Source organism: Watersipora subatra, chromosome 8, assembly GCF_963576615.1.
Source record: "Watersipora subatra chromosome 8, tzWatSuba1.1, whole genome shotgun sequence".
Classification (NCBI taxonomy): domain Eukaryota; kingdom Metazoa; phylum Bryozoa; class Gymnolaemata; order Cheilostomatida; family Watersiporidae; genus Watersipora; species Watersipora subatra.
Window position 1 is genome coordinate 34,834,792 of NC_088715.1, and position 13,576 is coordinate 34,848,367.

General features: G+C 33.9%; 2 protein-coding genes across 3 annotated transcripts in view; both read right to left on the reverse strand.

Moving 5' to 3' along the window:
- Nucleotides 1–2,459: 2,459 nt before the first annotated feature.
- Nucleotides 2,460–13,576, reverse strand: part of LOC137401417 (uncharacterized) — a 294,112-nt gene continuing 282,995 nt past the window's right edge. The window contains exons 1-4 of one of the 2 annotated variants that reach the window (XM_068087750.1): nucleotides 4,336–4,452; nucleotides 3,890–3,935; nucleotides 3,688–3,774; nucleotides 2,460–2,768 (exon numbers count right to left, since the gene is read on the reverse strand). In XM_068087750.1, the coding sequence (XP_067943851.1) occupies nucleotides 2,581–2,768; nucleotides 3,688–3,774; nucleotides 3,890–3,935; nucleotides 4,336–4,368 (354 nt within the window). In that variant the 5' untranslated portion in view covers nucleotides 4,369–4,452 and the 3' untranslated portion in view covers nucleotides 2,460–2,580. Of the gene's footprint in view, nucleotides 2,769–3,687; nucleotides 3,775–3,889; nucleotides 3,936–4,335; nucleotides 4,453–13,576 lie in introns of those variants that run through there. The other variant, XM_068087751.1, reaches the window with a different exon arrangement.
- LOC137401714 (uncharacterized) lies at nucleotides 10,816–12,797 on the reverse strand. Its single transcript, XM_068088171.1, has 4 exons — nucleotides 12,694–12,797; nucleotides 12,248–12,293; nucleotides 12,028–12,114; nucleotides 10,816–11,130 (listed from the first exon to the last, which is right to left on the reverse strand). Exons 1-4 carry the CDS (start codon nucleotides 12,724–12,726, stop codon nucleotides 10,943–10,945), a joined length of 354 nt encoding a protein of 117 aa, XP_067944272.1. The 5' UTR covers nucleotides 12,727–12,797; the 3' UTR covers nucleotides 10,816–10,942.

Below are 13,576 nucleotides of genomic sequence, written 5' to 3' on the forward strand. Positions count from 1 at the left end.
GCTTTAATTAGAGTTGATGGTCCTGTAGCTCTCTACACTTCATAGTCACCATCGGTATTGGGCGGGTATCTCTTAGTCCTCAATAGATTGTCTCTAACTGCTGTACGTAGGAATAAGCTACTAGTACAAAGCTGGCTATATATCAAACACAAATATTAACAGAAGCTGTGCTTAAATTATATTTCAGATAGGATACTTTTGCTTTCACAATATGCATTTAGAATGTTTCCAAATTCTCTACGCATACGAGTTCATGAGCTATTTGTTGGGGTTTAAACTTTGATTGTGTATCATTTACTTTGTTAGAAAAATTTGCATCGTTTCTTTCTGATTGAGGTACACATTAGGAAGTTATTTAAGGTCTGTTGTGAATAAATTAGTGCATGTGGAGAAATTAATCAATAAAATCCATGAATCGAAATACATGTATCTAAAAACATTTTTAGCATTTCAAAGGCCGCATTAAATGAATGCATAGGTTATAACAGACATGTTCAGTCCTTTTATTGAAATTTCGGTTGATCTTGGACTGAGTATATACCCTTTCGTACTGATATGGCTGCAAGTAATGTAGCTTAGAGAAGATAACTCTAAGGTTAAAGAAGCAATTTCAGGATTACATCAATGCTCTTCGCATGTTCCATTTTATTACATAATGTATATTCTTTTGATGTTTAATTATGCGCATGTCTAAAAATGATAAAATTCAATAGCATATTACCTGATGTATAACATAATATGTTGTACATTGGGTAATATGCTATAATTTGCTTGTTTCTGGCTAAATAAGATGGATATACTGGATAGCTGTACCTGATTCCACCAGTATGGTCTGTCAACAAAGATTACTATTACTGCACAGATGGCCGAGACACGGGAGGTCGTAAGGTCAATTAGCTCATTTGTAGAATGAAAGAGTTTTTCATCAAGTTCAAAGCATCTTAGAGACAACAGCTAGCTAAAACCACAATTCAGTGATTCACCCTGGCAGACTTTGTAACACACTTGTAAATGATGTGTGGCACCACTTGCATCTGCATAAACCAAATAATATGTCTGTTTACAGATAAAAATAAAACTGTTACAGCTTGTTGACAATAATAACAATGCTTATTCGAACTTAATATTCTAACAAATTAACTTTTTTATCTCTGTATCTATTTTACCAAAAAATTTATGATTAGAAATTGCTGCGTTGTAGTTTTTTAACAATAGTGCAATTTTCTACTAACTAAACCCTTTTAATACAAATCGTTGGTTATTACAAACTTCTTTTTAATTGGGCCATCCAAGAGTTATCTTCTACTGGATAAATATTCAACTTGAATGGATACTGGGAGAGACATAATTTATTTATACAATTATTTAAATAAGAGAGTTCATATGAAGAAGTAAAGACAATGCCCACCCTATTGACGGTTACTTACTTTTAATAAACGTTTATCAGCTTCCGTTAATATTTAAATATATAATGACTTTTTCTGGTGACTTTTATTTACTACCTAATTTTTGCTCACTGAAAACTTGGGTTTGTGACTTTCTTATTGGTAGGGTGATTATCACGTTTATTGCGTATCATTTGAAAGGAAAACACAAGGGACAACTCCGAGATTTTTGTTGCCTGTAATCCTCAATGTTTGCTCATCACATGCCATCAATCAATGGTAATTTTTTCCTTTCCATTTACTTTGGAAAGACGCAGGCAGAAAATCTAAAAGCAGCGCAATTACAGTACTGCCCGTCTTTGTTCTTTGCCGCTAAGATTTCTGCTATCTTGACTCCAGCTGTCAGATAAAGAACGATGTGACTAAATGATTTTAGCCATCAAAATGGTTATGTATTAGCATTGATTATAAAATTGATGTCATTGAAACATTAAGCTTGGCTTAGTAAGCAGACCAAACGCTATTTATTTATCTGCTACAAAACTTTTGATGGAGCTTAGGCTATGACCTAAGAGAGATTCTCACTTTTGATTTTTAAAGCTGGACTCTAGATCATACCAAATTGTAAATAAACTAAAATGTGTCTAAGGAAGATTCTTTGGATAGATTAAAAGTGACAGTGCTCACCACTAAAAATTGATCAAGTGCTAGTGATATCAAATAGATACATTCACTTAAAGAGTTATCTCCTCACTGCTCTAATTTTCTCAAAGGTTTACTCTAAACCTGTAATAAATTTTATTCCATTTTGCTGATGGTTTAATATTTATATAAGACCACCGCCCAGTAGCTTGTAGAAGGGTCTATCAAGGTTGCTAGTAAATTGATATTTACAACTAGTCGTAGGGTGACTTATTTTTTCTGTGAGAAAGACACAGCAGAAGTTATCTCATTGCTTCATTTTAAAGAATGAAACAATTTTTAGCGGATTTTTAGGGATTTTAGGGATTTTTAGCGGTTAACAACAACAAAAACGCAATTTATAGTTGTTATGCGTGATGAAAACACTTGGAACACAGATTGTTCATTTTATTATCACAGAAAAGTACAAATAGAATAAGCCGCACAAGTTATAGAGAGAAGACAAATCCAACACTCAACAAGCACAACGTCACTAGGTTTTTGAGATTCACAACTAAGGAGGACAATTAACAACAGAAGCGAAGTTACAGGCACAAGTAGAAACGTCAAACTTCAATCCTTCTGGACAATCTAATTTTGTATCGGGAATTCCAGGAGCAGACTGAATATAGCTTGTGCAATCAGAGGCTACGTCAGGGGTGTAGGTACTATCCCAAGCAGTGCAGGAACCCACCACAGTCGCTACAATGTAAACATGAAATGCATGTATCTATTTTACATGAAACATTTGTGTAAAATATTTTGTTTTAAATTTAGACTAAATGTTCACATATTTTACAATTGTATATGTAATATTTTTACACAATTCCTTTTTAGCTTTTCGTTTTCATTATTCTATTTACAACCTGTTCAGCAAAGTATTTGCATGTGGAGAAATAAAAACTGCTCACAAACCTTGATAACGCCTTGAACTTTTTGCTCCACATATTTAGGTTTTCTTACTTTTATAATTTTGTCACTTCATTGCTGTCGTTTTTGCTGTAGTTATGTGTGACAAAGTGGGTAAAAGTTATATAAATCATGTTTTCACTTATTTTGTATCTCTCTAACAAAATCAGCAGATTTTTTAAAGATTACGGTTTAACTATATTAGCTCGCCATCCATGAGTAACGTTTACAGTTAACAGGTTGATTTTATTGACTAAAAAGTTTAGAACTAAACCAGTTTAAGCCGGCTAAACTCTAAATTTTTATAGCTGGAGAAAAACTTTATGAATTTAAGAACCAACATTTATTTATTAGAAAGACATGCTTTCCATTGAGTGCACGTTAAAAAGTATTAATACTAAAATAGATAAAAATGCTAAAATAAAGTCATGACCCGTTATGGTGAAGTATTTGTGCTGGCAAGGTGAATTTTTTTTATCTTCGATCGATAACGTTTTTCCAATGGTAGTTTTCAAGTCAGCTAGAATTTTAACAAACCTTTTTTTACATCAGCAAACGAAGACTGTCAAACTTTTCTAACTTCTTTACACAAGACATAATGAAAATACTTTGAAGCATTTTGGCAAGTTTTTAATCAAAATTGTTACACCTTCATTGTGAACACCCATAACGCCAAAATAAGCTTTTGTACCAAACAAACTTCTAGTCACACCTGTAGAAGTCGGCGTTGTGTCTTCAGTAATTGGTGCAGATGTCACAGTCGCATTGCTTGTAGCCTCTGAAACAGTTCCATTTTGGGCTGAAACCAAAAAGTACAGCTAAAGAACTCCCAGCTTACAGAATATGACTTCAAAAACTACCAGAGAATGGAAGTAAGACTAAATTGAAGTAATGTAGGTTCCTGTATTACTCACCTATGGTCATGCCTTGTGTCACAGGAAATGCTGCCACTGTAATGAGCTGAAAGAAAAAAAGTTAATACTAGTACATTGCAGAAGCATAGCTTACACTAGCACACTCGAGCAACGTAGCTTATACTGGCGCATTGTAGAAACATGGCTTATACTAGCACATTCTCAAAATATAGCATATACCAGTACATTAGAGTAACATAGGTTATAGTAGCAACTGACAGAAACATAGGCTATTCTATCACATGACTAACCGATAGCTCATATTAGCACATCTCAAAAACAGCTTTCACTCTCACCTTACAGAAACATAGCTTATGCTAGCGTAATACAGAAGCTTTGCTCATATTAGCAAATTGCAGAAATATAGCTTATGATAGCACACTACAGAAACCTTTTGATGTATATAGTGTATAGTGCAGTGTTTCTAGATGTTTTTATTTACTTACTGTCAAAAAGAGAGCAAAGTTGAAGGAGACCATTTTGAAAGCTGTTCAAGCTAGTAGGGTGAAACTATCCCAAGTTGATCCGAATCATTTTTGTCCCATCTTATATACCCTAAATGGACTGTTTACATCATCAACACTATGACTAACCCATTTCTTAAGAGGTAGTTGATTCTCTTATCACACTTGTGACATAAACTGGCCCACCCATTCTGAAGTACAGCTATTGATATTCTCATCATATGGTTTTGTGGTGGTCTATTCCGACTGTGAAATTGTGAAATACCGACTTACTTCAATAACAGCGGCGCAGGCCGGTAAAGCTAGACAAACACTTAGTGGTCAGTGCTCTCAACTGACACTTGATGCTATCATTCACAATGCAAGGCAAGAGGATATGAAATGATGTGCACAAACAAACAGTGGATTCTGATAACAATCACTCCACCTAATTTTATCTATTTGCGTAGGCAAGTTATAAACAAATTTCACACTGCTCTTCAGTGTGTTTCATGAATGAGAGAATCTTTAGAATAAAGCAGACTTACAGTAGGAGTTTGGAATGAAAAACGAATCTCACGGGAGTCAAAATCTGATCATTGAGCTTAGCCACACAGCCCATCATCATTTACACTAGCTGTTCACATTTGAAAATATTAGAGTATTTGTTCACACAGCTTTCTCTACGCTTTTATAGCACACAGGACTTCCAGGCTATTACTACCCAGGAAAAATACTCAACTTTTGATGAATAGATAATTTAATGACCTTTAGCTTTGTGCCAAAATTTTATTGAAAATCTAAACTTGTGAAAGTGAGGAACTTTGTTCTTCTCTTTAAGGTTTGCCAGGAGAATCGGAAAAAAATTAAACTGGTTCTGTAGTTTCAGTAGTTCTGTGTGCAGAAAAAAATAGGTTAAAACTGACTGGAGTTGAATGAATGCGCAATAAAAGTGCTTGTGTCCATTATTACATATTTTATACTACAAAGAAGTAAATTAACTTTGCTTTTAGGATCAGTATGTAGACTGCACTTTGTTGCCCAGCATTTTATTTCAAACAAAAAATTTTCCCAAATGATGCCATACTGGAATCCTGAAACAAAAAAGAACAAAACGTTAGCAGTCTTTGGAATGAAATGACTTCAAGAGCTTGAAATTAGAGAAACATTATTATCTGAGCCTATTGAGTACTTTGGGATAATAGTCATCTGTTTATTTTAAAGTCCAAAGTAGAAGACATGATTTCTAGACATCGAAGATATTTTCATTTACAGTAAAATTACAGTTTTACATATAAAAGAATCGCAGCAAGTCTGTGGTATAAAATGCTTCCGGAACTCTTGTGTTTAAGGATTAATTTTAGTAAAAAACGTGGCATGTGGAAAAGTGAGTAAAAGACTGAAAAGCTATCCAAATCTAGATGATCCTGTTAAAGCAGATAGTTTCAGGTCATATAACAAAGACTAATGGTGTTTGCTCCATGACCATCTTGGAGTCTAATAGAATCACCCTTCAATAAACCAGAAGTAAAAAAACTAAAAATACATTTCGTCTGAGCTAAATATTTTAGCAACAAATATTAATCAACCCTGTAAAAGTGCAAGTGATGGAACGATTATCTAACTAATCAGATATTACACTCTTCCGACACAAACCACTTCATTGAGGTCAAATTTTAGAACAATTGCATTATGCTATCTGACATGCGGTGAATCAAATGATTAAATTCATAAACAAGGGGTGGTATGATTAGAAGAAATTGATTTCATGACTTTTTAACGCGCAAAAGTGATTAATTCTTACAGGAACCATCCTTCAGCATTTCATCTAGAGAGATAATAACTTACTAGGCTTGAAAGTTGTGCCAAAAGGAACACTTGATCATTGTACTTCAGGACTACCTCTTGAGAGCGAAAGTAAATATTACCAGACTTGAAAACTGTGGCTTAAATCAAACAGCCCAGTCTAAAATAATACACCTAAACAGCCTGCAAAACTCCAAATGAAGATTTTTTTAATAATATATATAAAGGACCACAGTCTACAATTCCTATGGAAACAGCGTTTAATGACTTTTTTATTGATTTGATTAGGAAGGAAAAGTTTTATGCCAGTTCTGACTACAACAGACAACAATATTAGACACTCATGCAGCATATTAATACTTTTTTAAGACTAAGTCACTGTCTGATATCAATTGAATAAAATATATAAATGTTCGTGATAATATTTATAGAGTCTTGTAATAGACTACAAGTATAAGGAACTTGTAAATATGTAAACAGAAGATTATAAGGATAAATATACAAAACACCGGTAGTTACCTACCCTAGGACATTTATGCATTCGCGTCATCTAACTTTCGCATTTTCGCGGAGTCATCCTCTCACGAAAATTTCATTAGCGAAACTAAACTATCATAACAAAGGTGCGAAAAAACGCTTGAAGTTAAATGGCTTTATTCATTGATATCCACAGTAAAATTTTCACAATAGAAATGCAGGTAATTGTCCTGTGAATAGACTCAATGGGAAATTTCTGGTAAACTCATTATAGCTAATACACTGATTGAGCAGCATGGCAAAGCAAATTAAGATGATGACATCAGTTTAGTCACCGAATTTGTAACTGATGAAGATGAAAGTCTGGTAGGTGAAGCCATAAAAATAAATAATAATTATTGTAGTGATGAATTTTATTACCAACCAAAAACAATATCACCCCTTACCAGGTCCAACCACAGAATACAGTTTTGGTTGTGAAATTGGTTTTTTATCTATTTTCTTCTTCTTAGGACTTGAGTATAAAAGACATGTGAAGTTCACAGCAGGTTTAACCTAGACATCATTGATAGTCCAAGAAACACTTGGCAGCAAGTCATCAAATTGAATTATCGATCTCACCCACACATTTCAACCCGCAGATTACCAATACGAACCAGTCCCAAATTGAATTTTTTTTAGCGAACTGGACCTGATGAATGTAATCTGTGTTTTCCACTGCATTTATTTTCACATCAGTATATATTTGCACTTACCAGAGCCGCGAAATTAAGTTGCAACAAAATTTTAATCTGTTGCTATTCACGAGACTAAATACTAGTGAAATAAAAGTGTCCTAGGGTAGTCACTTTTAATATACTTTATATATGGCTATTCAATCTTGGTTAATTATTGGTTTGTCACAGTTATTACTAAAGGTTGGCTTACACATTATTGCCATGTGTTGGGATTTGTCTCTTGACAATTAATCATTGTCTATGTTCAGCGTGAAACAATTGGATTGTCAAGGCACCGCAAACGCGTCATCAAAGATTACAACTGTCTTAGTTTCTTGCATTCTCGAAATATCCTTCACAACCATTGCGATGTGCATAAATTGAGGGGTAGTGATAAGGGCTTGTTCTATATTTTCTTTCATGACAGGGTCTTTGCACTAGTATTTCAACATTTCCACAATCACAGTATACAATGAGAAGGCTATGCAGTGGACTATTTACTTATGAATATGTGAATGTGTTTGTGATAGTGTAGACAGTGTTATTAGAGATTATGACCAAAGTATTGTGTGACTAACATTGATATATGGTGGTTTAGTGTGAACCAGCCTTCATGAAGTATGATAGTGAATATGCGCCCTATAAACAAAAGTCAGCCCTTTAAACAGAAAACTATCCAAAGCCTTCTGCAAAGTTGTTTAATATTACTTGTGTTTGCTATTGTCTGTACTGCCTGAACTGTTCTTTCTAGAGTGTGTATTGTTTGAACTGTATTTGCTATAGCTTATACTGTCTAAACTGTACTTGTTATAAAATGCACTGCTGTAACTGTATATGCCAGAAAATTTACTGTCCGAACTGCACTTGCTATGCTGTATACTACCTGAACTGTACATGTTATAGAGTGTACTATCTGATCTGCCTTCCCATAGTATGTAGTGTTTAAACAGTATTTGCTATAGTCTCTACTGCCTAAATTGTACTCGTTATAGTGTGTACTGCTCGAACTGTACTTTGTATAGTTTGTACTCTCTCAACTGCTATTGCTCTAGAGTATACTGTTATAGCTTTACCTCCCAGAGTGTATGAAATACATCTGTATGTATGTCTATAACACTCTTTGTTGGTCTATGTTACATGAAAGACACTATTTGAAGACTAAAATATATTATAATTATTTACTGGTCAGTAATCGTGACAGATGAGGGTATCCAGCTGTTTTTCAAACTGTTAACCTCCTCATTTTGACATGCCAGTCCTACTAGAATCAAAAAACCATCATTAACTTATTCCAATGCAATTATTGTACAATTCATGATATGATATGGTTAATCTGTGTGAGTCTATAAATAATTTAACTGTATAAATCAAACAAAGATGAACTTACACCCAGCTTTAGTAGATGTTATCAGAAAGTATGGGTATAATTCTATCATCTGCAATTGGTTTTGATATTTGAAGTCATCTAACTTCCAGGTTGTTTCAAGATTAAATAGGCAAGACTTATTGACTATTAAACTGTTAAAAGAAAGTGCTAAAGTGATGTCACTAGTTGCACTGCTGCCGGTCTCTCACTATTAACATTGACTATAGTGTTCAAATTGCAACTTAACGTGTCTCTATTCTGTTAGTCTTTTTACTAAAGTGCAACTATAGTTGTCATATTCACACTTTCACTTGAATCTTACCATTTAGCTGCGCTGAAGTTTTGTTGATTTTAATTTAGAAAAACCTTGCAGTCAAACCATTGATAGAACAAGACGATTACTTTCTGATAAAATTTTTGGAATTTTTATGTACACTCATTTTCAAGCAGATATGATGTTTTACTTATGTATAGTTGATGGTCCTGCAGCTCTCTAAACTTCATAGTCACTATCTCTATAGGGCAGGTATCTTTCAGTCCTCAATAAATTGTCTCTAACTGTTGTATGTAGGAATAAGCTTCCAGTACAAAGCTGGCTATATATCATACACAAATATTAACCAAAGCGTTGACTAAACTATGTTTTAGATAGAATACTTTGCTTTAACAATGTTCATTTAGAATGTTTCCGAATTCTCTATGCATACAAGTTCATGAGCTATTTGTGGGGGTTTATAACTATATTGGATAGCTGTACCTGATTCCACCAGTATGGTTTGCACACCAAGAGAACTATTACTGCACAGATGGCTGAGACACAAGTGGTCGTAAGGTCAATTAGCTCATTTGTAAAATGAATGAGTTTTTCATCAAGTTCAAAGCATCTTAGGATTAACAGCTAGCTAAAACCACATTTAAGTGATTCACCCTGGCAAACTTGGTAACACACTTGTAAATGATGTGTGGCACCACTTGCATCTGCATAAACCAAATAATATGTCTATTTACAGATATAAATAAAACTGTTACAGCTCGTTGACAATAATAACAATGCTTATTCAAACTTACTATTCTAACAAATTAACTTTTTTATCTCTGTATTTATTTTAACAAAACATGTATGATTAGAAATTGGGGCGTTTTACTTTTTTGATAATATTGCAATCTTTTACCAACTAAATCCTTCTAAGACAAATTTTTCTTAGACAAATTGTCTTCTAAGACAATTTTTTCTCACTGAAAATTTGGGTTTGAGACTCTTTTATTGGTAGGGTGATTAGCGCGTTTATTGCGTATCATTTGAAAGAAAAACACAAGGGACAACTCCAAGATTTTGGTTTCGTGTAATCTTCAATGTTTGCTCATCACATTTCATCAATCAATGATAAGTCTCTCCTTTCCATGTACTTTGGAAAGACGGGGCAGAAAATCTAAAAGCAATGCAAATACAGTACTGCCTGACTTTGTTTTTTGCCGCCAATGCTTCTGCGGTCTTGACTTCAACTGTCAGATTGAGATAAATGTGACTTGTATAATTTTAGCCATCAAAATGGTTGTGCATTTACATTGGCTATAAAATTGATGTCATTGAACCATTAAGCTTGGCTTAGTAAGCAGACCAAACGTTGTTTATTTATCTGCTACAAAACTTTTGATGGTGCTCAGGCTATGACTTAGGAGAGAGATTGTCACTGTTGATTTTCAAAACTGGACTGTGGATCACATCAAATTGTAAATAAACTAAAATGTGTCTAAGGAAGATTCTTTGTATAGATTAAAAGGGCTCGCCACTAAAAATCGATCAAGTGCTAGTGACATCAAATAGATACATCCACTTAAAGAGTTATCTTCACACTGCTCTAATTTTTTCAATGGTTTACTCTAAACTTTTAATAAAGTTTATTCCATTTTGCTGATGGATTGAAATTTATATAAGACCACTGCCCAGTAGCTGGTAGAAGGTTCTACCATGGTTGCTAGTAACTTGGTATTTAAAACTAGTCGTAGGTTGACTTATTTTTTCTGTGAGAAAGACACAGCAGAGGTTATCTCGTCGCTTCATTTTAGAGAATGGAAGATTAAGTGATTTATAGCTGCTAAGCACAACAAAAACACATGTAATACAGATCGGCCATTTTATTATCACAGAAAAGTACTATTAAAATAAACTGCATCAAAACGTATAGAGAGAAGACAAATCCAACACTCAACAAGCACAATAACAGTAGGTTTTAGACATTCACAACTAAGGAGGGCAAGAAACAACAGAAGCAAAATTACAGGCACAAGTAGAAATGTCAAACTTCAATCCTTCTGGACAATGTAATTTTGTATCGGGTATTCCAGGAGCAGACTGAATATAGCTTGTGCAATCAGAGGCTACGTCGGGGGTGTAGGTGCTCCCCCAAGCAGAGCAGGAACCCACCACAGTCGCTAAAAAACAAATATGAAATACATGCAATAGTTTTACGTGAAATACTGTGGTAAAATATTTTGTTTGTAACTTACAATAAATATTTACATAATTTACATGTAATGTTTTTACATAATACCTATATTTTCAGTTTTTTATCTTTATAATTTTACTTACAGTTTATTCATCAGTGTCTTTGATTATAGACCTTGATAAAACTTTGACTTTTTAGCTTCACATTTTCAAGTTTTCTTATTTTTTAAAATTTAATTGATTCAGTACTGCTGTTTTTGCTGTAGTCATGTGCGACAAAGTGGGAAAAAGTTATATAAATCATGTTTTCACTTATTTGTATCTCTCTAACAAACATATCAGGCTTATTAGAGATCACAGTTCAACTATTCCAGCTGGCCATCTATGAGTATGTAATGTTTGCAGTTAACAGGTTTATTTGAATGCCTCAAAGTTTAAAATTAAACCAGGTTAAGCCGGCTCAACTCTAATTTGCTTTTAATTTTAAGAAAAACTTTATGAATTTAAAACTAACATTTATTTATTAGAAAAACATGCTTTCTATCAAGTGCATATTAAAAAAGTATTAATACTAAAATAGATGAAAATGCCGAAATAAAGCCATGAACTGTGATAGTTGAGGATTTGTACGGGAAAGGTCAATTTTTTTTCTCTTCGATCGATAATTTTTTTCAATAGTAGCTTTCAAGTCAGCTAGATTTTAACAGACCATTTGTCACATCAACAAAAAAAGGCTGTCAAACAGTTTTAAGTCCTCTACACAAGACATAACAAAAGTATTTTAAAGCTTTCTGGCAAGTTTTTATTCAAAATTGTTAATCCTTCATTGTAAACACCGATAACGCCAAAATAAGCTTTTGTACCAAACAAACTTCTAGTCATACCTGTAGAAGTCGGAGTTGTGTCTTCAGTAATTGGAGCAGATGTCACAGTCACATTGCTTGTAGCCTCTGAGTCAGTTACATTTTGGGCTAAAACCAATTAAATTTTGGGTTGAAACCACAAAGGACAGATAAAATACATTCAGCTCACAGAATATGATTTCAAAAACTATCAGAGAATAGAAGACAAATTTGAAGTAATGTAGGTTCATGTATTACTCACCTATGGTCATGCCTTGGGTCACAGGAAATGCTGCCAATGTAATGAACTGAAAGAAAAAACAATTTAAACTAGTACATTACATAAGCATAGTTTACACTAGCACACTTGAGCAACGTAGCTTATACTGGCACAGTGTAGAAACATAGCTTATACTAGCACATTCTAAAAACATAGCATATACTAACACATTGCTGAAACATAGGTTATGGTAGCAGATGACAGAAACAGGCTACTCTATCACATTCTAGAAAGCTAGCTCATATTATTACATTTCAAAAACAGCTTTCACTCTCACTAATGCAGAAACACAACTTATGCTAGCGTAATACAGAAACTTAGCTCTTTCTAGCAAATTGCAGAAATATAGCTTATAATAGCACATTAAAGAACCCTTTTGATGCACATAGTGTATAGCACAGAGTTTCTAAATGTTTTTATCTACTTACAGCCAAAAAGAGGGCAAAATTGAAGTAGATCATTTTGAAAGCTGTTTAAGCTGGTAGAGTGAAACTATCCCAAGTTGATCAGCATTCTTTTTGTCCCTTCTTATATACCCTAAATAAACTATTTACATCATCAACACTATGACTAACCCATTTCTTAAGAGGTAGTTGATTCTTTTATCACATTTGTGACGTAAACTGGCCCACCCATTCTGAAGTACAGCTATTGATATTCTCATCATATGGTTTTGTGGTGGTCTATTCACATTGTGAAATTGTGAAATACCGACTTACTTCAATAACAGCGGTGCAGGCCGGTAGAGCAAGACAAACACTTAGTGGTCCGTGCTTTCAGCTGTCACATGATGCTGTTATTCATGATACAAGGCAAAAGGATATAAAATGATGGGCACAAACAAACCGTGAACTGTGATAACAATCACTTCACTTAATTTTATCTATTTGCCTACACAAGTTATGAACAAATTTCACGCTGCTCTCCAGTGTATCCGACTATATCGTGTGTGAGAGAATCTTTAGAAAAAAGTAGTGTTAGGGGTTGAGAATAAAAAGTGCATCACGCAAGATTGGAGTTTTACTCATTAAGTATGTCAACACAGCCCATTACCACTAACACTAATAGTTCCCATTGAATTATATTAGAATATTTGCGCACACTGTTTTACTCTGCCCTTTTCTAGCACACATGACTACCATGCTATTAGTACACAACAAACATAATGCTCAACTTTTGATGCATGTATAATGTGATGACCTTTAGCTTGGTGTTAAAATCTTATTTAGAATCTCAGCTCATGCATGTGAGGAACTCTGTTCTACTATTTAAGGTCTGCCAGAGTGATGGGAAAAAATTAAACAAGTCCTG